General features: G+C 40.0%; 1 protein-coding gene across 1 annotated transcript in view; it reads left to right on the top strand.

Annotated features, from left to right (window-relative positions):
• Nucleotides 1-355: 355 nt before the first annotated feature.
• The window catches only part of Dtwd2 (DTW domain containing 2), a 61,071-nt gene continuing 34,854 nt past the window's right edge, over nt 356-26,572 (top strand). Inside the window, exons 1-2 of the mRNA XM_036205010.1 lie at nt 356-669; nt 24,454-24,544. Coding sequence (XP_036060903.1) covers nt 470-669; nt 24,454-24,544 — 291 coding nt within the window. The 5' untranslated portion in view covers nt 356-469. The remainder of the gene's footprint in view (nt 670-24,453; nt 24,545-26,572) is intronic.

Genomic DNA, 26,572 nt, shown 5'->3' with positions numbered 1-26,572 from the left:
TTCACACCGTCATTGGAGCAGTCCTGGGATCAGTTTCCAGTGGTTGCAACGGCTCCTTTGCAGCTTTTAGCCATCAAGGGCGCGAGGGACCTAAGGCTGAGCGTGCACTCGTCCTGAAATCCAGCACTGCTGCATAGAACCTCACGTTATCTTTTAGACACACAGAAATGCACTAAGACTCGGTGTCTGGGTGGCTTCTGGAGGTGACTCCTTTCCCGGTCCCAGGAAACCTATTCTTACCAGCCTAGCCACATAGCTCACGCCTTCCTTCCTGCCTATAGGTGAAGCACTCCCGTCCTGACCAATGGGCTCCTTTCTTTCTGCAACGGGGCGGGACTTCACGGCACCTCTGGGGCCCGCCCCTCACGTGACGTACGTGCGTGCGTGGCGCAGACCGCTTCCTTCAGCGCGTGGCGCCCCCCGGCGGCGGCGCTCCTCCAATGCGACGGCCTGACTCTTAACATCCAACATGGAGTCGCAGGAAGAGGCGCCAATGCTCGGCGAGTCTGTGCCTCGGCCTCCTGGGGCCTTGAGGTCGCCGACGCCGGACGGCAGCGCCCCGCTGGCGGCGGCTCCCGCAGGCGCCGAGGGGGACAGCGCGGGCGCCGACGGGCTGTGGGGACTGCCGGTGGAGCACGCCGAGCGTAGGCCCGAGTGCAGCCGCTGCCGGTGAGTGCGGGGGCCGGGGGCGGGGCTGGCGCCAGTGCGGCCCGGGAGCCGCGGCGCCCTCTGCCGGCCAGGCGGACTCGGACGTGCCTGCCACAGCAGGAAACCTTTCATCCAGGGCCATGATTATTTAACCTGCAAGACTTAGTGTTTTTTTTCTTTGTTGTTGCTGTTAGTTTGTTTTTTTTTTTTCAGACACGGTGTCTCTGTGTAACATAGCCCCGGCTGTCCTGGAACTCACTCTGTAGCCCAGGCTGGCCTCGAACTCACAGAGATCCCGCCTGCCTCTACCTCCCGAGTGCTGGGATTAAAGATGTGCACCACCACCGCCGCCTGCTTTTTATTGTTTAGGGTAAAAATTTAGGTATCCTGCAAATTTAACTTTTTGTACATCTAAAAAGCATATTGCTAAGGAAAATCGTTAATTTGTTCTTTCCTGTTTGCATAGAAAATGTGTTTAATCTTGAAAATGGTTTGTTCATGGTGAATGAGCAAAGCTGATTTGTAAATTGTTATGTAAGCTAATCATATGTTCAAAGTTGAGCAATAATATATGCCAAGAGGCATTTCCCCCTTAATCTTAATTAAATCTTTAATGAGTGACCAGTTAAAAATAAGACACATTAGAGTTTATTAAATGTTTGATTTACTTTCCCCTCCCCAAAAGAATTACAGTATTATACTCAGACATTTTCTTCAAATATCAAACCACATTAATTCCTTAAGTTAATTTGCCCCAAATTAATAATTTATAGTATTAGTATTGCCTATGGAATTAAGGACTATGTAATCAAGTAATATTCTAGTTTAAAATCTGGTATTATTTAAAAGGAGTTCTTAAGTTACAAAGTAATTGAGAAAAAGGTGTGTATGTGTGTGTACATATGCACACCTGCCAGGCATGAATATGGCAGAGAGAGGACAATTTTGTTTCTCTCTTTCCATCTTTAAGTGTGTTCCTGGGATCAAACTCAGGCCTATGGGCTTTTGTAGGAAGAGTGTTTAGCTGCTGACCGCACACTGGCCCCAAAGTTCCTTTTGTACATTTTTATTTAATGAGATAGCTTTGTGATTTTAATAGTGTTTTTTTTCTCTGTTTTAACACCACCACCCCCCCCCCCCGCGCGCATGCGTACATACACGTGTGTGGAGAATAGAGGAAAACCTTGATGTTGGTCCTCATTGTAGTCCTCTTTGAGGCAGGTTTCTTGCTTTGCTACTGCATATGCCAGGCTAAGGACTGTAAATGCATGTTTCCTGTCTTGACTGCCCGGTCCCAAATAACTACTCAGAGGCTTAATGTGTTACTTATAATTGCTCAGTCAATAGCTCAGGCTTGTTATTAACTAAATCTTACACTTGACCCATATTTCTGTCTATGCTTTGCCATGTGGATCATGGTTTGTTACCTCATTTTAAAAATAATTTATTTATTTTTATGTTGTGTACATTGGTGTTTTGCCTGCACATATGTCTGTAGGAGGGCATTGGATTCCCTGGAACAGGAGTTACAGACAGTGGTGAGCTGCCATGTGGGTGCTGGGAATTGAACCTGGGTCCTCTAGAAGAGCGAAGTACTCTTAACCACTGAACCATCTCTTCAGCTTTGTTACCTCATTTTTTTACACGTCCTGCTTGTTCCGTGGCTGGCTGCCCTTCCCCTTCCCATCATCCTTAGTTTGGCTGCCCTGCCTATACTTTAATAAAATCACCGTTTTATTAAACCAGTTTTAGTGACAAATCTTTACAGTGTACAGAAGGATTATTCCACAGCAAGGGGCCCCTGATCTGAGATTATACTCTCAGCTACAGAGCCTATCTTTTTGTAGGCTCGGGGGATTTGAACTCAGGTCATCCCCCTGAGTGGCAAGTGCTTTACCCATTGCCCTGTGTCTCCTGCCTCAGTGCTTTTGTTTTTTAGATACTGTCATTGTCAGATGCTTAGTGACAGGGATAGCTGCTCTGGCGCTAATGTTTCTGTTGCTGCTGCACATAGTAACAAACTGCACAAAGGAGCATATGGGCCCTTAGCTTTCTACTGTATGTGGGACATATTTGTAACAAGGTGTTTCTCTGCCGTTTCTAATGCATAGATTGTTTTTCATATCTTTGGCTGTGGCCATTTGTAATTATTTTGAGATGAACCATTTTTATTTATTGTTTTTTCAGTTCTCTTGCCAAGTGCTGGGATGACAGTTGTGTCCTACCACGCCCAGCTCGTTATTGCCCACGTTAAGGTCAGGCTCATATCTGCTGAATCCTTTTCCTTCCTACGACCAGATTCTTACTTCTCTTGATGGCTCTTCCTTTTTCAGTTAGAAAGGCAGATTTGAAGGTGGTACTGGCATGTATTTACTTTTTTCCTCTGCTGAGGGTTTTTTTTTTTCCTTTTCTTTAATTTTTAAAAAAAATTGTGTTTGAAGCCTAATGAAAAGATGGGGAGAAAGGACATTGAGATGGAGTGAATAGAAGTTTCAGGACCATTCAAGGAAAAAAAAATTCAGAAAAAAAATATATCAGTACAGCAATAAAGGATGAAAAAGTGTTCTTCCTCTTGGAGTATACCAAGAGCAAGCCCACATTTGAAATCTCCCCTCTCTCCCTGTGTCTTCCATCTGCCCATTTGTCTTCTGTCTGTTGTCTGTGTCTGAAGTCTGTCCCTAACAAAGGGCTTTTCTCAATATTTATTGAATAGCACAAAAAAACATGGAATGGGAAAAAAAATGAGGAATGCTTTTTTACAGAAAATTTTAGCAGAATCTTACAAGGAAATGAATTATTTTACTGACCTCAAATGACCCAGAGTAATACTTAAAACCACAGAGAGATGTTATTAAACTATATCTACATGTTGCTTCCATATGGTAGATACTGTTTTTTATAAAATTACTTTTAACCTGTTGGCTGATTTCAATAAATGATTCCTCCTCCTCCCCCATCTCTGTCTCTGTCTCTCTGTCTCTGTCTCTCTTTCTCTCTCTCTCACACACACAACTATTCTGAGGCATGGAAGAATGCATAGTTTAATATTAAAGATCAGAGTTTAGCTTATGTTGTAAAAACTGATTGCTTGTGAAGTTCAAGGCAGAGTTAGGTTCTAAGGGTTATATTGTTTTTTGAAAGGCAAGTTAACAGAGTGAATATATAGTAGGGAAACAGATTAAGTATATAGTTTTAAATGGTCTCAGGGCATATTATTAACTTGGTTGCAAGATCTGGCAAAATTTTATTTCTGAAAAGCAAGAGATATTTTCAGAAAAAGCTATTCCAACAAACAAAATAAAAATAGGTATGCAATAAGCCCACTGGCCTTGCAAAAAGGATTAGAAAAATCAGCTCAATAGAAACATATCTGGTTTGTTTGTTTATATGGGTAAGTTTCTTGGCAGATTTACCTTAGTTTTTGCGTTGGGATAACATATTTAAGAACATATTCATCATTTTAACTGTGTTGTAAGTTTGCATCCTGTGGTAGTTTGGATGAGAATGGTCCCCATAGTCTCATATATTAATGTGTGGTTCCCAGTTGGTGGATGTTTAGGATTAGGAGGTGTGGTATTGTTGGAGGAGGTGTGTCACCGGGGGTGGGCGTTGAGGTTTCAAAAGCTCACACCAGGCCCAGTCTCTCTCTTTCTCTGTCTGCTGCTTGTGGATTAGTTGTAAGCCCTCAGCTACTGCTCCATTGCCATGCCTGCCTGCCTGCTGCCTTTCTCTGCAGTGTGATGGTCTTGGACTTTACCCCTCAGGAACAGTAAGCATGCCTCCAGTTAAATATTTTCTTTTGTAAACTGCCTTGATCATGGTGTCTCTTCACTGCAATAGAACAGTGACTAAGACACATTTTGTGGCATTTAGATTTGTAGTGTTATCATAGTCATCAGCACTATATGAACCCAAAACCTTTTCATCATCTTAATATAGATTCTGTGTCTCAGGTTTCTTTTGCTGTAATGGAACACCATGACTAAAAGCAGCTGGCAGGGCAGAGCATGGGCTTATTTCAGCTTACACTTCCAGGTAATATCTATCACTGTAGTAAATTAGGGCAGGAACTCAAGCAGGTCAGGAACCTAGAGGCAGGAGCTGATGCAGCGTCCATAGAGGAGTGCTGCTTACTGGCTTGCTCCTCACAGCTTGCTCACTCTGCTTTCTTATACATCCCAGGGCCCACTCCCCAGCTGTAGCACCACCTACAGTAGACTGGCTCCTTCCACATCAACCTCAAATCTAGAAAATTCCACACAGACTTGCCTACAGGCCAATCTAATGGAGGTATTTTCTTTTTGGTTTTTGTGTTTTGGTTTTTCAAGACAGGGTTTCTCTGTGTGTAGCCCTGACTATCCTGGAACTCACTCAGGAGACCAGGCTGGGCACTCACTCTGTAGGCCAGGCTGGCCTTAAACTTATAGAGATCCGCCTGCCTCTGCCTCCTGAGTGCCGGGATTAAAGGTGTGCGCCACCACCACTGGCTTAATGGAGGCATTTATTTTCTTTCTTTCTTTCTTTCTTTCTTTCTTTCTTTCTTTCTTTCTTTCTTTCTTTCCTCCTTTCCTCCTTTCCTCCTTTCCTCCTTTCCTCCTTTCCTCCTTTCCTCCTTTCTTTCTTTCTTTCTTTCTTTCTTTCTTTCTTTCTTTCTTTCTTTCTTTTCCTTCCTTCCTCCCTCCCTCCCTCCCTCCCTCCCTCCCTCCTTCCTTCCTTCCTTCCTTTTTTTCTTTTTGGTTTTTTTGAGACAGGTTTTTTCTGTGTAGTTTTGGTGCCTGTCCTAGAGCTCACTCTGTAGACCACGTTGGTCTTGAACTCACAGAGATCTGCCTGGCTCTGCCTCCTGAGTACTGGGTTTAAAGGCATGTGCCACCACTGCCAGGCCAGTGGAGGCATTTTCTAATGGAGGCATTTTCCCAATTGAAATTCCTTTTCCCAAATGACCGAGGCTTGTGTCAAGTTAACAAAACACAAACCAGCATACTATCTCTAGTAATTTTCCATTTACCCCTCTCGAGGACTCTAGTAATTTTACTTTTTCTTTTTGACTCTGACAAAAAAGCAAAAATTCAAGATATATATATCATATATATATATGATATATATATATGATATATATCATATATATGATCTTATATAATGCTTTAATGCATGTGACATTCTAAAATGTTTGAATCAGCATATTTCCGCAAACACTTCTTTATGACGGAAACTTTTAAACTCCTTTCTTCTCGTATTTGAAATGCACAATACATCATCATTATTATCTTCTCATGGTTCTTAGAGCTTTACTTGTGCTTTATGATTTTGATGCTTTTGAAGGACACTGGTCAGTTACTTTGTAGAATGTTGTTTAATTTGGGTTTGGCTCATGCTTTCTCATGACTAGTATCAGGTTATACATTTTTTGAAAGGATAACAGCTGCAGAGCAGTGTGTCCTTGGCACATCACATTACAGTTTCATAACGGGGATGTTTATTTAAAAAGAACTGTGTGTGCAGGTGCAGGTGCAGGTGGGTGTACCTGCTGAGTGTTTGTGAAGGTCAGAGGACAAGGCAGCTGTCTTCCTCTACCTCATGGGTTCTGGGGATCAAACACAGATTAGCAGGCTTGGCGGAAAGTGCCTTTATCTGCTGAGCCATCTCACTGGCCCACGGGCTACTTGAAAATAATTAAATGCATAAGGATGTTCTGCTTGGCTGTATTTCTGCACACCATGTGACTGACTGTGCCTATCTGCCTGGTTCCTGAGGGGGCCAGAAGAGGGCATCAGATGGTATCTGGAACTTGAGTTACAATTGTGAGTTGCCACATGGGTGCTGGGAATTGAACCCAGGTCCTCTGGAAGAGCATCAGATTCCCTTAGTTAATGAGCCATCTTTCCAGCCCCATTGTTACCTTTATTTATAAATTTTAGTTTACATTTTTCACATTTAATTTATATGTATTTGTTAAAACACTGCAAAGATTATTAGAATTGATGGTTTAATTTGAAAATTAAACTTATTCATAAAATTTTTAGTCTTTTGAAGTAGCAGCTTAAAATAAAACAGGTAAACAAAAATATTTTCTTTCTTCCTATTCTTATTTTAGCTATTTTCTTTCTTTCTTTCTTTCTTTCTTTCTTTCTTTCTTTCTTTCTTTCTTTCTTTCTTCCTTCCTTCCTTCCTTCCTTCCTTCCTTCCTTCCTTTTTTTTTTTTGCTATTTTTTTTCTATTTTGAAAAATTTTGGTTACTTTCTAAAAAAGTCCTGTCCCACCAGAAGTCTTCCTGGGCAGTACCACCCCAGGACCATTCATCTACTGTGTGAGCAGAGCCTCTGGAATTCTTCCCCAGGACTTGTCCCGGCCTTTCTCAGAGAGTGTTACTCTTTTCAGAAATGTCCACATGTTGACTAGCCTCTTCTTCCCCCTCCTCCTCTGCTTCTTTTTCCTCCTTCAATCATGGATTTCCTTAACAGTAGAGAAAGTATCCTAACAGTTCTCTTAGTGGAAACCTTTGTTAGGTACTTCCTTGGGGCTTTTCAAGAAGTGTTTTTAGTTATTTTGCAACAGAATGACCAACACAGAAGTTGGTCTCAACTGTTTGGCTACAGAATCCAGAAAGTAAGTATAAATTGAAGACTTGATACTTGGGTTTGAAATCACCAGGCATCACATAGCAAAGTTGCCTCCCAGTGGGCCAGCAGTGGTGATAATTCCTGATTCTCTGTATGCTACTTTTTGTCTCACTGATAGGGTAGCTGAGAAAACCAACTTAAAAGGGGAAGACTGATTTGGTTTACTGTTTTTAGAACTTTCATGGTCATTTTGTTCTTTTGCTTCTGGGCTTGTAAGTGGTGAGACATAACTTAATGGCTAAGAGAGCAAAGTGGCTGCTTCATGGTGGGTGGGAGGCAGAGAGAGAAGCCAAGAGAAATGGGCTGGAGACTAGAAAAGTCTTTCAGAGTCATTACCACCCCGCCCCATCCCTGTAGCCGGAATTTCTCCAGTCCCACTCTGCCCCCCCCCCCAAGGTCCCGCAGCCATTTATAAAATAATCACTCAGAGGCTTATATCCATTACCAACCGTATGGCTTGTGGCAGGCTTCTTGCTAACTGGCTCTTTTATCTTAAATTACCCTTTTCTATTAATCTATGTATTGTCGTGTGTGCTGCCCCTCTCCTTCTCCTCTCACTGTCTCTCCTGGGTTTTCCCTCCTGGCTCCATCCTGCCCCTCCATAGGCCAATGCAGCTTGACGTATCAACCAATCAGAGCAGCACATACTCACAGTGTACAGAAAGACATCCCCCAGCCTCCTTTGTCCACCTGGGCCACTCAGGATACAGTGACCTCTCTAAAGTCCATCAGCTGGCAACTAACCCTTTATATATTCACCCTCAAACCATAACCCTTTTCTCCCTGGTGATTAGTATGTGGGATATAAGTGACACCAGTTGAGCATGATCATAATGGGGCCCATCTTCTTTTTCATCTTAGCTTTCACTTTTTATTTATTATACTTTTATTTTTGACATAGACTTTCTCTGAGTAGCCCCAGATATCCTGGAAGTTTCTCTGTAGACCAGGCTGGCCTCGAATTCATAGAGACTTGCCTGCCTCTGCCTCCCAAGTCTGAGATTAAAGGCGTGCATCACCACTGCCCTGCTGTGGACCCATCATCTAATGCCTCTGTAGCCCTTGACAAATGGGATCTGTCCAAAACAGAGACTGTTGGAATTTCTGTAAGGACAGCCAGTGGTCTGTTACAGTTATGAATGAATTCTGCATGACTCTCTTGGTTTCCATACTTAGTGTTTCTTAATTATGCCCCCTCCTCCTCCAGAGGAGGAGAAAGCTGAACATTGCTGGATCTTTTAATGGGACATAAGGGAACACCTCATCATGTCTCATGACAGCCATTACCTACTCTCATATGCCAAATAACTGTCCACTGACTTAAGAACAATAACAAAAGACATTATTTTATGTGTCTAGCTGGTTTGCCTGCATGTCTACCTGTACATCATGTCTGTGCCTGGTGCCTTTGGAAGCCAGAAGGGTGCATCAGGCCCCCTGGAACTGGAGTGATACACATTGTGAGCTTACTAGGTGAGATCTGGGAATTGACTCCAGTCCTCTGGAAGAACAACCAGTGCTCTTCAATATTGAGCCATCTGTTCAGCCCATCTTCTTGGCTTCCCTACCAAGTAGACTTTAAATCTAAAGATTGAACCCAGGGCCTCATGCATGCTAGGCAAGTGCCCTCCACTTGCTACACCTACAGCTTTTTTCTTAAACTTGTAATTTGCTTTTGTAAATTTTCCAGAGTATTAAAGACACAGCCAAATCCTGCTGTATATCTAGGAATTTAAGTGGCATCATGGAATTTTGATACTCTTAAATTAGTTTTCTTGGCAGGAATCCTGGTGACTTCTTTAATCTGTGGTTGACATCATTGTGAGTTTTGGCAGAGGAAATGCCAATCTGTGTATAAAGCACAATACAAGTGGAGGATGAAGTATTATGAGACACCTGTCCCAGGAATCATGGCTTCCTGGGCTGCCATTGCAAACCATCACAACTTGGAAACTGAAAACAACAGAAATTTGTTCTCATATTTTGGGAGTCAAGAGTTGGAGCTTAAGTTGTCACTGGTGCTTATCTGTCTGAGATCTTGGGGGAGAGCTGTTCATTGTTTTTGTCTTCTGGCTGTAGGCAGTTCTTAATGCTGTTAGATAGTGGCCCTCCCCTCTTTCATCCGATCTGCCCTTTCCTTATAGCAGCCATTCTAAGACATCCTAGACTGATCCCATTCTAAGATTCTTAATTGCATCCGCAAAGGGATGATATTCAAATACCACCGCATTCAGAGGTATTAGGGGTTTAGGACTTTTACATGTCTTTTTAAGGGACATTGTTTAACCCACACACTGTACTATTTATATCTCTCAGGATATTCTGGTAAGATTTTAGAACATCAACATTTTTACCTTTTTTAAGGGTAATATTTTCTCTTAGTTCAGATTTTTATTGCTGTGAACCACGACAACTCACATAAAGAAACGTAACTGGGATGGCTCACTAGCAGTTTCAGAGGTTCAGTCCATTGTCATCATGACGGGGGGCATGGCAGCATGCAGGCAGATGTGGTGCTGGACCTGAGAGTCCTACAACTCACAGGCAACAGGAAGTCGACCTATAGTCACACTGACGGAAGCTTGAGTAAAAGAGGCCCCAAAGCCCACCCCCACAGTGATACGCTTCCTCCATCAAGGCCACACCTCCTAATAGTGCCATCCACTCCCTTTGAGGGCCACCACATATTTGTACTAAGCAATCATGAGAGATGAGATCTTTGTTCCAACAAAGAGGAGGTTTGTATACCATTTAAAATCAGTGATTCCACAAGCTCTTTGTTTCTCCTCTGTAACATAACCCACTGATCACTCACTTTATTCTTGTAAGACTTACGGAGAAGGGGGGACTGCTGTGAGTATTTGTGAGCACCACAAATACTACACTTTGCTTCTAACTTAGAACCCTCACCTCTTCTGTTAGACTTATTGGCCTCCAATGGGGTAAAATACTTTCAAACTTGGCCAGGAGGCTTTTGTGTTGTCAGATTCTTAGGTGCTGTAATTCCTTGGGCAGAACACTCTTGGAATTTGGTCCAGAGCATGTGACTTAGACAGAGAAAGGACTTTACCCCTTGTCTAACTCAACTGTTACCATCGGAGGATCAAAAGGATAGCCCCAAGCCCAGAATAAAAGAGGGTGAGAATGGCCAATTTTGTCTCCAGGAACAGCTGCCCAGCTGGGGATAGACAGAAGGCAGAGAAGGCCTCTGAGTGTTGGACCCAGTGCTGCTTAGTGACTCAGGTCCTAACAAGTGTAGCTCAGTCCATGTCTTAGAATCTAGGTAGATGTGACTCAGTAGTGTTTTCTCTTGAGAGTTCAACAGTCCACTCACTTCATCGCTGTAGCCTTCTGGGAAGCAGGGTTTAGACTCTAGCTTGTTCTTCAGTCATATCTCTAACACAACTCAGACGTTGTGTTCTGCACATGTTTGTCGTATGGCACCTTTCACTAAGCCAGACACTGGCAGAACGAAGATGAATGAACTTGGCTGTTACCATAGGAGCCTCCAGAGGAGAAGCACATAAGGTAGTGATTGTGTGCAGCGCGAAGGATGAGGTTGAGGAGCACAAAGCAGGCTGGAGGGACTTACTGCCTCCAGCTTCACAAGAACCAAGCTGCTTAAGCTACTCCTTGTTTCTTGTTTTTTGCTCACCGACATTACTGTGTGATTTTCTCAGTTATGTGCTAATGGTTCCCAGCTCGCATTTCGTTAGCAGTCCACCTCCCTTTTGTTCTTTTCCTGGAGATCTGGCCTTGTATTTTAGGTAAAGGCAGGGGTTCAAACTCCTGAGTCTACTGCCCAAAGGCCAGCAGCTTAATCCCAGCCAGCTGGTTTGTATCTTTCTCTGCCACTCGGTACATATCCCCACCTTGTTATCCAGAACTGTTCCTCCTAAACAGTTACTTTATGTTTGACTCTTTTCCTTTGTTCTGTTATTTTTTTTTCCTTTGAGAATCTCTTTCCTTCTCTCTACTATATGAAATCCTGCTCTATCTCAGGGTCCAACTTAATTGCCATGAAAGCTGTTTCTATCCTTTCTGTTTTTTTTTTTTTTCCAAATTTAAACTAACTCGCCCCTCCCCCTCCCTCTGTATTCTTTCTTTCTTTGCATATATGTGAATAATGTGTGTGTGTGTGTGTGTGTGTGTGTGTGTGGGTGTGTGTGTGTGTTATGTATATGTGTGTTCATGTCTGTGAGTGTGGGTATGTAGGAGCTACAGTGCATGTGTCAGAGGTCAGGGGACAACCTTGGGTGCGGGTCCTCACCTGTTGTTCTGAGACAGGGTCTTGTTTGCTGTTGTGTAGTCAAGGCTAGCTGACTGCACTTTTCCAAGGATTCTCCTGTCTTTCCTCCCCTCTCCCCTTAGGAGCACTGGGATTATAGATGTGTGGTACTGTGCCAGGCTTTGTGTGGGTTCTGTGATTCTAAACTCAAGTCTTCTTTTTTCATAGCAAGTGCTTCTACACACTGAGCCGTCTCAGCCCTTGAATGGTTTCTGTAACTCCTGTTCTCGCTACTGTACTGTTTACTTCCTTCATCTATTCTGATATCCAACCTCATATCCTCAATTACTCTTAGCCATTTTATACCTGTTTTATGGATGCCTGGGCACTGACCTTTTTCTTCTGGCTCTCTTGCAGTGTCTAGGGTTGATTTCCAGCTGTTTTGGTTCTAGTGGTATCCGTGGTAGGACCTAAAACAGTTCACATAAAGTTGTACCTTAAAGCTTGACGAACATTAGACCTATGGACTTCATACAGTGTACTGATTAAAGGCATCTATTCTGGAGTGAGAGCTGTTGTAGCCTCTGCTGTATTCTTGAGGAAGTTATTAACCTGTGTGGGCCTCTGGTTTCTACCTGGAGACTCGGACGGTGACACTACCTCCTCTGACAGGCAGAACATTTGCATTGTACCTGTAACGTAAAGTGTGTGCAGATGTGAAGTCCTCCCTCTATTGCCCCTTCCTCCTCTCTTCTTTTACTTCCTACCCCTCCCTTTTCCTCTGTGAAATATCACTCTTATTATCATTGGTAAATTAGTGCTTTGGCTGGAATTCAACCTTTTAATTGCCAGGGTATTCTCTCCCCACCCCCCCCCCCCCAAATCCAGAGGCTAAGGGAACATTATGAATTTGTGTTAACCTGCAGATCAGTTACCCCTTCTTGGAGGTGTCACCTGCGGCTCAGTGGGTCTTCATTTAACGCAGATGTTGAGTTGGTCAGAACTACTTAGACAAACAAACAAACAAAAGCACTTTTGGGTGAGATGGCTTCAAATCTATGGGTTAATTATTACATTAAGTTCTCATGCAGTAAACTAACACTAAACTAAGCCTTAAGAGAGACTCTAAAAAAAAAAAAATCAATTCCCTTTATTATTATTTTATTTTTTTAGGAAATAGGCATGTAAATAAAATTAGGAAAATAATAAAAACTTCCTATTTAAAAATATAGGCCACTTTTGGAAAAGAGAAGATGAAAGGATAAGCATAAAAATCAAAGTGTTTTCTAGTAACACGATCCTCTCACTCTATGCTGGTCTTTGGAAAATAGCTTTTCTTTTAACTTTCGGCTCCTTGCTGGTGAGGATGGATATTTCTCCCTTTAATTAGCCCAAGGGAGGGGACCTGGGCTTCTGCTGTATATGTACACAGAAGGAGGCTTGCTTTGTGTCATGTATGGGCTGCAGATGTGGCTCAGGGGCACCACTTTAGCATGCACACACAGAGCCTAGCTTTGATACTCAGTACTAGAAGAAAATAAAGAACAGTTTTTTGGGGTGTGGGATGAGGCATGTATATTTAAAAAAAAAAATCCCGTCATTATTTATTCAGTATCTAGTATCTGATAAATAATGAACACTTGATGGAAAATTAAATATGGAAGACAACGTATAAGTAATATTAAAAATTATGGAAGTATAGAAGAAGCATTTGTGGAGGGGCACTGATTAATTTCCTCCCAGGACGGCTACTTGCCATCTTCTTTGTTTCCTGCCTTAGGCATCAAAACCCGGTATTGTGGATGCTTGCTTACTAGGTGAAAGCTCTCTCTTACTCACATCCATCCTCCAGACTGTCCCTTCCATCCATCCATCCCCACTACTGTCTGTATATCATCCATCTATTTCTCTTAAAAGAGCAGAAAGGAAAGCCTAGCTAACTGATCAGAATAACTGATAATAAAGTCCTCAGCCCCTTTTTGGTTTCTGTTTCTGTATTTCAGTGTGGTGGTGGGGGGCTTTGTATAGTTGTTGTGGTAGTTTGAATGAGAATGGCGCCCACAGGCTCATGTGTTTAAATAATTGGTCCCCAATTGACAGAACAGTTTGGAAGGATTAGGAGGCGTGGCCTTGTTAGAGGAGCTACTGTATTACTGGGGGCAGACTCTGCCATTCCCATTGTCTCTGCCTCATGGTTTCATTTCAACACATGAGCTCTCAGCTACTGTTCCAGTATCTGCCTGCTGCTGTGCTCCCTGCTGTGAAGGTCATGGACTCTAAGCCTCTGGGACCACAAGCTCAAATGAAATGCTTTCTTCTATGACTTGGATCTGATAGTAAGAACAAACTGATCTCCACGGCTTTTAATGGAAGTTTCGTGGATCACATTCCATAGATGATTAAAAAAATTAGTATCTATTTCTAATACATATATTTATTTGTAATTACATACATTTTATTTATTAATACTACATGTGTCTCATAAACATACATAACATTGATATTTAAAAGGACGAAATAATGAGGAAATAATCTGTTGAAAATATATTTCCCAGTAATGATAGTAAAATGTTATCATTTATTGTAGTTAGGTGAGGCCTACGGTAACCAAGAGTAAGATGCGCGTTCACAGTGCATACACTTACTTCTCTACAGCTGTAGGCATGCCTTCTAGGCAGGTGTTGGAAAATCTCAAGATACTTTCCTCTCTTTGTGGAGTTTCTACCTGTCTTACAACAGTAAATTTTTTGTCTTAAAATATGTTTTAAGGGCTGGGCGGTGTTGGTGCATGCCTTTAACCCCAGCACTCGGGAGGCAGAGCCAGGCGGATCTCTGTGAGTTCGAGGCCAGCTTGGGCTACCAAGTGAGTTCCAGGAAAGGCACCAAAGCTACATAGAGAAACCCTGTCTCAAAAAACCAAAAAAAAAAAAAAGTTTTAAATTGAAAGAGTATTTTTATATCACCCCCTGCCCCCATTTCCTACGCCTAGTCCCTCTCAGGTATCTTCCCTCCAACCCTTCCCACTGCCCTCCCACTTCCAGGTTCGTAGCCTTTTTTCCTTTGATTATTATTGTTTATGTATGTATGTATGTATGTATGTATGTTTGTATGTTTGTATACAAGTATATAAGTGCAACTTGCTGAGTTCATTTTATTGTTTGTGTGTATATGGTTTCAGAGCTGAACACTGCATTGGACACCAAAAAAGGGGCTCTTTCCTAGGAAAGGCTAATTCTCTTCCCAGAACTCATTGTCTGTGGTTCTTTGTCTATGGATGGGGCCCTATGAAAAATTCCCCCTTCTACATTAATGTGTCCACTGATGCAGCCATTGTCCCAGTCCTGTTTATGCAGCCATTTCTAGTAGGGGCTCTTTCACAGCTGACTTCTTGGTGTTCTGGCTCTTATAGTACTTCTGCACATTCTTCTTCAATGTTTTCTAAGCCACGATATAGGAGCTATGATATAGATGTGTCTGTCGGGGCTGGGCTCCCATAATCTTGTTCTCTCCATGTTCTGTCCATTTCTGGCTTTCTATAATGATTTCCATTTGGTGTAAAGAGAGTCTTCTGTGATGAGGAGTATGCACTTATCTGTGGCTATAAGAATAAGTTTTAGAATATGGTAAGGAATTATGCTTTTTTAGCAAATGGCAGAAGTAGATTCTTTTCTCATGTCTATGACCTCACTAGCTGACTAGGTTTCCAGTACTAGGCTTGATTTCTCCCCTGTTGAGTGGACCTTAAGTCTAATTAGACAGCTTACAATAGTAATTTTTTTCTTTTTCTGTTTTTTCTCAACTCCTAAAGTCAGTTATAAAAGAATCCAGTAAGAAAAACAGCTGGGGGGGGGTGTATAATAGAATATTATAGTTACTTAAATATGAACTAGTCATACATGGAAGAGGTTACCTATGTATTGGATGAAAATTTTAATATGTTAAACATTTATACAGGTGTATTCTTTTCGTTGGTCAAGCTGAGTGTGTAGTTTAGAAAGAAGTCGAATAGCTAGCATTCATCTTCCAAATCGTTCTAGTTTCTTTACAAGACAGCAAGAAGAAGAGTGGGGGGCTGGAGAGAAGGCTCAGTGATTAATTGTGCATGTTGCTCTTCCAGGGGAATTGGATTTGGTTCTAGTACTCTAGTGCTCACAACTGCCTATAACTCCAGTACCAAGAGAACTGATGCCCTCATCTGTCCTCTTGGGCACCTGCATACAGATTACATGCAGATATGCAAGCATGTGCACACACATGGATAAAAGTGAATAAATCTAAAACAAAACAAAACAAAACAAAACAAAACAAAACAAAAAACAGCAGAGGGCACTGTGGGATTTAGTTTTCTAAAGCCTGTTTTAAAATGAGAAAGTTGTTGCCATTTTTGTGTGTGCTGTGTTATAGACTTCAGTTAATGTGGTAAAGAGCTGTGGAGTTCTTAACTTTCTCCCACTTTGAGAACATTAAAAGAAAACTGTTGTGTTTTGGAAAATTAGAGTTAAACTAATTTTTTTTGTAGGTTTGTGTGGTTTGATATATTGTATATCCTAATAAACTTATCTGAGGGTTAGAGAACAGAACAGCTACTAGATAGACATAGAGGCCAGAAAATGGTGGCACACACACCTTTAATTTTATCACTCAGGAGGCAGAGATCCATCTGAATCTCCGTGAGTTCAAGGCCACACTGGAAACAGAATCAGGCATGGTGTCACACACCTTTAATCCTAGTACTTGAGATCTCTTGTCTTGCTTGGGAAAGACACACATCTTTAATCCCAGGAAGTGATGACAGGAAGCAGAAAGGTCTATAAGGCGTGAGGACCAGGAACTAGAGGCTTTTAAACTTTTAGGCTTTCAGCAGCAGTTCAGTTGAGATCCATTCTGGTGAGGACTCAGAGGCTTTCAGTCTGAAGTTTTGTGGAAACAGGAACTGATGAGCAGTTGTCGAGGTGAGGTTGGCTGTGACTTGTTCTGTTTCTCCGATCTTTCAGAATTCACCCCAATAGTTGGCACTGTCTATAAGACTGTTTAAGATTCGTGTTATAGGTTGGCATTTGTGTCTCTGTAGTGAGTAAAAATCCTTTAAAATAGTAATGATTCTAAATCTATTCATTTATCTTTATAGTTTACTTTTACTTATGGGAGATGATCTTGATTAAAATCAGTACTGTAATAGGAAAAAGCTTTCAGTGACTAGTATACAAGTGACTTAATTAGGTTGTGAAGATATTTTTGTAGGTCCTAGCATCTCAGATCTATGTCAGATACAACACTATTATCCCACAGACTGTGGGAGTGTGTGTGCTTGGAGTGATGGATTACCCTGCTACTGCCTCCTTCACTAAGGAAGCCAGTCAGTCTGTGTCTGACAGGTGGCCTACTATTCATTCCTACGTCTCTAGTGAGAAACAAAGAAAAAGCTTATTTCATTCAGTTCCCTTAGGGAAATTCCTTGTAGTTTCCATTCATATTTTAGGAATATAATTACAATTTATTGGGTTATATAGATTTTTAAAGAAGATAAACCCCAATGAGTGGAAAAACAATAATGTGTTTACAATGCATTATAAAAGTAGTGAATGGAAAAATTCAGTTCTTTGGTCATTCTGTTATAGTTAGATGTGTAGTGCATATTAACATAAGAATTGATTGAATTTATTATTTAATACATTTATGCAGTTATGGATTTTTGTTTAATGTATTATCCATCCAAAATATAATATAAAATAACTTTCAGGTTTAAGTTTAGATATATAGAGTTTTTATTCTTTATTTTTCAGATATTCAGAGTGAAGATGGTTACTCTTCACTTACTATTGTATTAAGAGGTAGTTTTACGGCTGAACAATTAGTCACCATTACAGCATGCACTGCAGAGAGGAGAGTGTTTAAGATAACAGACACAAATTCCCGTTATAAGTAACTCGCTAAATAGATAGCAAAAGGATAAGATGTTGTAAAGAGCTGTAGTTTGGGGCTGGAGAGATGGCTCAGTTATTGAAGTGCTTGCACGAGAGCATGAGAACCCAAGTTTGGTCCGCAGAGCCCCGTGAAAAGCTAGTTGTAGCTGGGAGGGATGGTGCACAGCTTTAATCCCAGCACTGCTGATGCAGATGCAGGTGGACCTCTGTGAGCTGAAGGCCAGCTGGGTCTACACAGAGTTCTGGGATAGCTAGGACTACATAGAGACACCCTGTGTCAAAACAAAACCACAACCAAACAAGCAAGCAAAACAAACAGACACCAAAGCTAGGTGTGTTGGCACATGCTACTTTCAAGCCCTGGGGAAATGGAGATAGGAGGACCCTTAGGCTTTCTGGGCAACTTGGCAAGGTCCAAGCTGATGGAGACCATGTCTCAAAAACCAGTGTGGATAGCTCCTGAGGAATGATGCCTTAAGTTGTCAACTTTACTCCATGTGAATATGTATACTCTTGCATGTGCACCTGCACACATATGTGCTCACACATACATTCACACAAAACAACTAAATAGTTAGAAATTGTAATTAGAATTAGGTTATTAGAGACTAATGTTAAATACATTAGTAATGATGTTTTATGAGGTTATCAAAGCATGAGGCAAAGCAATTAATTTTAGCCTAAATCATGCTTATAGTGTTTACTCAAAATACTTAGCTGTTTTCTTCATTAACAGTTTTGCCTCTTACATCCTACCACTTATTACGTTGGTCATAGACTATTCAAATGGAGATCAGAAATACGGGTTTTATTTATAATAGAAATGGATTATTTAAGTACTGTGGAGAACATGAAGGAGGTATGAAATACGATGTGTAAGAAAATGAAAGGATGGGATAGGAAATTGTGGAGGAGAAGAAAAGCATCTCAGAGTGGAGGTAAGAGGGAATGTGCAGATATTCCTTCGTACACTAAGCATCATTTGAGATCCTGCTATGCCAGTGTTAGAAACAACAACACAAAGAGGAGGCCAAACCTTGTCCTGTAGCCAACACTGGAGCAAAACCCTGCATTATATTAATATGATCTCTGTTGGTGATCAGGTATATGAAGGGAAATCAGGATAAGGGGCTGAAAAGCAATAATATGAGAATCAATGGATTATTTTAGAATGGTGTATTGGAGCAGATAAGATAAAGAATCAAGTCCTAGAGATAGGTGGGGTTAGTGAAACGTTCTGGAAAATAGACAGCTATGGCTCCCCGACAGCCTTTGGTTTTTCTGTATTTCTCTGTGTGGCCCTGATTGTCCTGGAACTCACTCTGTAGACCAAGCTGGCCTTGAACTCAGAGATCTGCCTGTCTCTGCCTCCCAAAGTGCTGGTATTAAAGTTGTGCGCCAGTACTGCGTGGCTATAGGCCATTCTTGATACCAGAAACATACAGGACAAGAGTGACAGCTTGCATCAGAGCTGGCCTAGGTATTTCTTTTTTGCCATGATCTTTGTGGTGGTCTAGCATAGCAGTTGGGCTCAGGAGCAAGGCAACTTATACACAGCACAGCTATAGATGATAGCTTCATACCCACAGGAACTAACAGCTCATAACTAGCAAGTTTCTAGGCTCCATATTAGGGAAGCACAAAGTATGGTGTGTTGATCAGGTCTTTATAGTTTTCCAGGCAATATGCATTCTATCAGTTGTGGGTTGTTTTAGTCATATGCAGGTTGCCTAGTGATAGAGTTGTCAGGGCAGCTGAACTGGTTGGCTAGGAAAGGTCATATTTTCATGAAGAAAAAATGGTTTCACTGGTTTGTTCGTTCACTGTTCTGTTGTTTGTTCTTTGGTAACTGCTTCTTTAAAAATTCAAAAGGCTTTGACAGTCTTCAGATGCAGGGATGGATAAGTTGGCAGCATTTAGACAGGAATGCATTCAAGTCATTCAGTGGGAAAGAAAATCCTGCAGAGGTGCATGCTTATAGGGAAGTGCATCTGAGACCATCCTCTGTTATCCATCCCCATCTGCAGCATCAATATCACCCACCAACCACCAACTTGTCAGAAATACAAATTCACAGGACTACTCTGTCAGAAGCTCGGTGAGGTGATGGTTAGGCTCAGCAATCTAGCTTGATGAGCCTCTTAGGTGATGGTGATGCAAGCTAATATTTATGACATCACAAATAGCAAATAGGAAGTAGAGAGCATACTCAAAGTCCACCCTCAATGACATACTTTCTCCAAACAGCCATCAGCTGGGGACCAAATATTCGAATGTCCAAGACTTACTGGGGGACATTTCATTCAGATCATCATATTTCACTTCCTGGTCCTCATAGTATTATAGCAAAATGAAGAAATAGTTGCAAATAGGGAGTGTTCTAGAGCATACATGTAGTTCTGGTTAGATACCATCTTTAAAGTAATGTACTAAGTAGTGTACGGATTGATGGCTTAAATTGACCAGGGATCTTACCAGTTCCAGAGAACCAATTTTATTAATAGACTTTTAGAGCATACTTGGTAAATGTTCTTAATGGTTCCTCAAATAGGAAGATAACTTGATTTTTGTACTTAGTTGTATTTAATATTCAATTTTTCAAAGCTAAATTTTAAAAAGGCTACAGTACTTTGGTTCAACTTATTTTTTATAAAATTAGTCTCATGTAACATTTTCACTGAGTTCTTTGAGGGAGTGTTTATAAAAGGCAGCTTGAGTAAGTTGATTTCACAGTGCCACTAAGAAAGTTTAGTGATGCCAAGGTTTTTTAAAGGTCTAAAAATGTCCATAAGAATTGAAATAAAACCTAATAATAAATGCTGCACAACACAGCTGATGATAGTTATAAAAATGTAGTGTAATTGATGATTCATTTACTAAATATTTGAAATGAATACTCACTACTATGGCAGCACAGGGTGCTATAATATTAGGATTTTATTTATAAAATACTAAAGTTAATGTTTGTAAAATCATAGCTGTTCTTTAGCCAAAATTTGTATGTTTATTAAAAATTTCCAAATTGAATTCTACCTTACCTATTGGATTACAGTTAGAGTCTAACTTTAAATTGTCTGATGTTATGCTAGAGAAAACAAACCAAACCAAAAAAAAAAAAAAAACAAAACAAAGCAAAAAATTATGTATTTTATGTATTATGTTTTGCCCTCATGTATGTCTGTGTTCCGCTTGCACGCCTGGAAGAGGGCATCAGATCCCCTGCTACTCTAGTTAAGGATGATTGTGAGCTGCCATGGGGGTGCTGGTAATTCAACTTGGTTCCTCTGCAAGAGCAACAAGTGCTCTTGATCGCTGAGCCAGTTCTTCAGCCCAAGATGGTGTGTTTTTCTCCCTGAGCAAGGTACCATCTAGATCAGAGCTTCTTAACCCCCTTCCCATGATTGGGGTTGGAGAGATAGGTTGGTGGCTAAGAACACCTGCTCTCTCTCCAGGTTTCCCAGAACCCACATGGTAGATTGCAGCCTTTGTAATTCTAGCTCCAGGGAGTCCAGTGGCCCCTTCTGATTTCCAGGGGCACCGCATACACACGATGTACATACATACATATAGCCAGAAATACATAAAATAAAAATAAATCATTAAAAACGATTTATTTACTCCCCTTGTTACTCCTCTTTTTTACTTAAAATTTTATGCACCTTGAACATATAATATAGCTATACAAATCAAACATTTACTGATAATATATCAAGAACTTTATTTTAAAACAATTCTTTGGAATATATCCAAATTTATCATTTCTTAAAATGAAAGCAAATCTACATACTAATGAGATGGAAGTGTTTGCTTTTACATAAAGAATTAAGTCTTAGCTGAATATTTGATACTGTAGAACACGCGGCATTTTCAGTATTTTTCAGAGTGGATAAATACTTTTAATTTTATAATTATCACTATGAAATATGCATGAATAATACACAGTATAAAATGGTAAAAGTATGTTTGGAAATGATTGGAAATTCTGTTCTAATTTCCTGACAAAATTATTATTTTTTAAATTTGAGACAGTGTCTCTTGTGTCCCAGGCTAATCTTAAACTTTAACTTTCTATGTAGCTGAGGTTGACCTTGAATTACTGATTTTCCTGTTTTCATTCTCCTAGTGCTAGAATTAAAGGCACGTGCCACCATGTTGCATGCTGAAATTCATTTAGTGATCTTTATATAAGACACATGCCAGCAGCTCAGACAGCACTTTTTACAAAAATCAAGTGTAGCTGAAGTTTTCTCTAAGTCTTGTCCAGCCCCACAGACCCCACAGCTGCTTATGAAATAATTACTCAGTAGCTTATATTAATTAAAACTGCTTGGCTGTTACCTCAGGCCTACCACTGACTAGGTTTTACTTAAACTCAGCACATTTCTGTTAATCTGTATGTTGCCACGTGTTCCCTGGCTATACCTGTGTGCGGTTACATGCTGCTCCCCTCTTCCTGGCTCAGCCTTCCACTTCCCAGCATTCTCCTTGTCTGTTTATCCCATCTATACTTCCTGCCTGGCTACTGGCCAATCCGTGTTTTATTTATCAACCAATCAGTACAACACATTCACAGCATACAGAATATCCCACAGCAATCAAGCATTGTAATACAATATTAATTTAATACTTTAAGTGCTGAGGGATGATGATAAAGTATTGTTTGTTTTCAGTAATTAAATCATTAAGTTTCTATAAGAACAACAAACTTCATATATACAGTAAAAGCACTGCATTTCCTAACATATGGTAGTCTGAAATTGAGCCAGGATGTTTTAAAGAGCAAAGGTTTGTTGGTGCTGTATGGTTTAATAGCATGTGCATGCAAAGTTTGCATATTATATGTTCAGAACCAAGGCTGTAGGGAAAACACATGCAATGATATTCAGGCAGGTGCTGCTAGGCACACCTCAGATTTGTTACATGTTTGATTTTGTTGCTTTTTGCTCATTGTACCATCAGAACCCTTTGCTGTTGACAGATTTTTTGTGACTCACTCATTGAGATACTTGACCTCACAGTGGTTTGTGACTCATAGCCTGAGAAGCTGGCATCTAGATAATGTCTTTAGCAGGAGTAGAAAGAGTTGGTTGCTATAATAGCTATTTCAACCCATTTGCCCACACTCTGTAGTTTAGCATAAACATTTCTTACCTTGTGTTACATTACATGAGTAGAGGTAAGATCTGACAGTGATCAGTCCTGTACGTGTACTGAGGGTTTTCACTTGTTTACTGCAAGAACACATGGCAGTGTCACTTGCCAATATAGCCATAAACACGCCTCAAATCATTTTTGGTTTTTGTATTTTTTCTTTGAAATTGTTTATTCACCTCACCTTGACCTTTTGCTTATTGGATGATTTGGTTTTCTATTTTTGCCGTTCTTTATAGATTATAGATATTAATTTCCAGTCACATGTTTAGTTCTTGAAGATTTGTTCTGTAGTCTCAGTCTTTACTCTGCTTATCATTTCCTTTGCTGTTGAGAAGCCTTTTAATTTCATGTAATCCCAGTTGTCAGCTGTCAGCTCTTGGGTCATTTCCTGGGCTATTTAAGTCCTTTTCAGAGGGCCCTTACATATGCTTCTGTTTCCTCTAGCACTTTGATTCTCCGGTTTAATGAGGGTCTTTGATGTATTTGAATTGTTTTGTATGGGAACAAAGAAACAGATTTGCTTTCATTCTTAAAATGTCAGTGTCCTGTTTAGTACCCCTGTTTGTTGAAGAGTGCTATCTTTTTTTCCCAATGTATATTTCTGGCTCCTTTGTCAAAGATTGGGTGGCTGTTGACATGTGAGTTTATTTATGGGTTCTGTATTCTGTTCTTTTGGTCAGTGTATTTGTTTTTGCACCACTACAATGCTGATTGTGTTACTGTGCCTTTGTAATATAGTTGGAGATCCAGAATTGTGATACCTTTGATGTTGCCTTTTCTGTTTAAGATTGCTGTGGTTGGGACTGGAGAGATGGTTCAGCAGTTAATAGCACTTGTTCTTTTTTTTTTTGGTCTTTGGTTTTTCTTGCTGTCTTGAACTGCTCTGTTGACAAGACTGAGATCTGCCCGCCTCTGCCTTGTAGTGCTGGGATTAAAGACGTGTGCCACCACTGCCTGGCTACTGTATCTTCTTAATTAATTACTTCTCCTACTAATATGTGGTGGCCTAAACTCTACTGGCTAATTTGGTTTGGGTTTTCTTTTACCAGATATCAGCCATGATTTTGGTTTCTGTTCTTTGACACATTGCTTTTAATCTTTGCCTCTCGGTCTGTGGATGTCTTTCCAGTGGGGTATGTGTTTTGGAGACGAGATAATTAGATCTAGTTTTTATCCGGCTATCCAGTCCACGTCTCTTTACCTGTGAGTTGAACCCATTTACATGTAAGGTTGTTAGTGAGAGGTATTTATTTACCGAGTCCTGCTGTTTCTTGTCTCTGCTTGGCTGGGTTATTGTTTTTTATTTTCTCACCTGCTAAGATTAGCGGTTTCCTGGTTTATTGTTATAGACAAGTTGTTTGCCTTCCTAGCTTTCCTTTGTTTATTTTTTCTCTCCTGAAATTTATTTCCTGTGCTCTTAGGATCTGAGACTGTATTTTTTGATGCCTCTGGGTCCATTTTTTTTTTTTTTTTGTCATAACTTCTGTTCTTGATGTTCAATGAAAGATGTATTGCTCCATGAATGAAAAGGCCCTAGTGACTCAATAACTATTTTTCCATTAAAGACAACTAATATTTATTGAAATTCTTTAATATTAGCCAGTGTGTCTTGTAGTGGATTAAACCTGTGGCCTTGTAAGCACTAAACAAGTACTGCCAAGTCCAGAATTTCTGTGGATGGGGAAAATGTACTTAAATCTCCTTCATAATTTCCATGTCTAAAATGTCTCAATAGATCCATTAATGGGTTTCATTTGGAAAGTATGTAGTTTTTCCAAACCTCTTTAGATATAAAATTGTCATGATGTTGATGTATTTGGATGTTGTTATATCACATTTTAAAAATTCACTGCTTCTCTTTGCTTTTCTTACTCTTTAGCCGGCCCCAGAAAGTGTGCTTGTGTCCATATCTACCAGTGCACCCACTCCAAATCTCTACCCGTTTGTACATCATTCAGCATCCAGCAGAGGTGAGTTAATGTTTGTAAGTGATATGTCTTACCCATGTAAACATGCTCATTCCTCCTGGCTGCATAGTGTTTCAGAAAAACCATTATTGATAAGTATTTACTTTTTAAGGAAGAAAGCTTTATTATTTATTATCATCTGTTAGATGATAATAGAGAGTCACATACTTGAGACAATGTTTCATACAATTCTATTGTAAGGTAGAGATTTAGAACTCCAGCAGATTTGTATGATGTAAAGATGTAAATAAAGAGCTGAGAAAAATGACTGCTTTTAAAGCGCGGGTCATAGTCTTGGCTTCCTGATAGCTTTTCTTGCTAGAGTATATACTGACTTTGGCATTTTACTCTTACAAGATGGATATGCAAGTAAAATTTTCTTTCTGTTAGGTGGCTAGAACAAACACTTTTACTTTGTACTGTGCTGTCTCGAAGGCTTTTTAGCTAATGCTCTTCTATTCTGTTTAGTATTAGATATGTGCCAGTGTATATGTGTGTCTGTGAGTTTTGATTTGTGATGAGGTGATGTAAGGAAACCATAGGATATTATAAATTAGTTAATACAAAACTAGACAGTGCATGATGTAAACGGAATCAGTGGTAACCCAAGTGAGAAATCTTTTACCTCTTTTTAAAAAACTTTGTATAGCTTATTCAAAGATACAACAAAGATGTAAAATAAATTAGTCCTTTCTGTTTTCTGAATGATGAATACTATTTCTTTGCAAGTTATTTGTTGACAAGTCTTTTTCCAGACTTGACAGCAGGCTCTTATGATTCTGGCAATTTTGTCACTGGATTAATTTACCGCAGTTAAAATTGTAATACTTTACAACCTACATTTACAGAAAACAGTAGAGCTCTGGTTATAGAGGATTAAAACCTGAATTTTTGGTAAATATAGTTTCCATGTTATAGTGCAGATATGGTACTTTTCCATTGTTAATGTTGTTCTAGGGTATTAGATGGCCTTCAAAATGTAGTTATAAAATTTTATTTGTGGTGATTTTTATATTTTGAAATCTCTTACAGTTTTTTTTTTTAAACCACAGTTAATCCTCAATTTAGATGACCTATTTAAAATTGTATCTACTATGGATGTATTTTATGAATAGACAAGTACATCCAAATTGATTTTCCCTATCAGTAAAGGAACTTTCTGGTCTTCACCTAGTTCACTAATACTAGGCTGCTTGTGTGTAACTTTAGCACACTACTTTGCATAAACAGATTTGACAGTTTCATGGTTCTCCCATAAAAATGAGGTTGAGAACTCTTTGGATAGGTTCGAGGAGGGAGATGTGGAGAGAGGTGTCGTAGAGAGGATTGCATGGAAGTGATGTGATGGACATTGCAAGGAGTAGGTTTATGAATGGAGACAGTTGTCTAAAACAAGAAGTTATCCCAAAAATAAGAAAAAAAGAAGCTTTAAAAGGAAGAAGTGTTCTACTAAATTGCATGGCCTTGTGAACAGTGTATATTTAGCTATATATATATATATATATATATATATATATATATATATATATATATATACACACACACACACACACACACACACACACACACACTGTTTATTGATTTTTCTATAACCATTATCAGATATGAGAGTTAGCTGCAAGGTAAGAGTTCAGAATGTTAATTTGTTATGAGATGCTGTACTTGTAAAGTTAAGGATCAGGGTTCTAGAGCAAGGTTGTCCAAGTTTCAGATACTTACTGGCTATGTACAGTCTGTGATCCTGTGCAAGTTAATACGTCTCTCTGGGCTTCAGTCTCCTCATTGGTATTATTGACATAATCAAAGTTTCATTTTTTAACTGATTTGTTGTGAAAAATAAACGGGTATTTATATAATTCTATCTATATGTCACACTTGGAATTGTCTGTGTTACTGTTAGCTATGATGGTGATCATTTGTAGTTTGTAAGTAATATAGAAAATTCAAAAATCAAAATTGTAACACACATTATAGGAAATATGGAAATAATTCCTAGAAAAGGCTAAGAGTTAAAGTGATTGCTTCTCGGAA

The sequence above is a fragment of the Onychomys torridus genome, chromosome 13 (assembly GCF_903995425.1).
Source record: "Onychomys torridus chromosome 13, mOncTor1.1, whole genome shotgun sequence".
NCBI classification, from domain to species: domain Eukaryota; kingdom Metazoa; phylum Chordata; class Mammalia; order Rodentia; family Cricetidae; genus Onychomys; species Onychomys torridus.
This window is presented reverse-complemented; position numbering and strand designations above follow the sequence as displayed.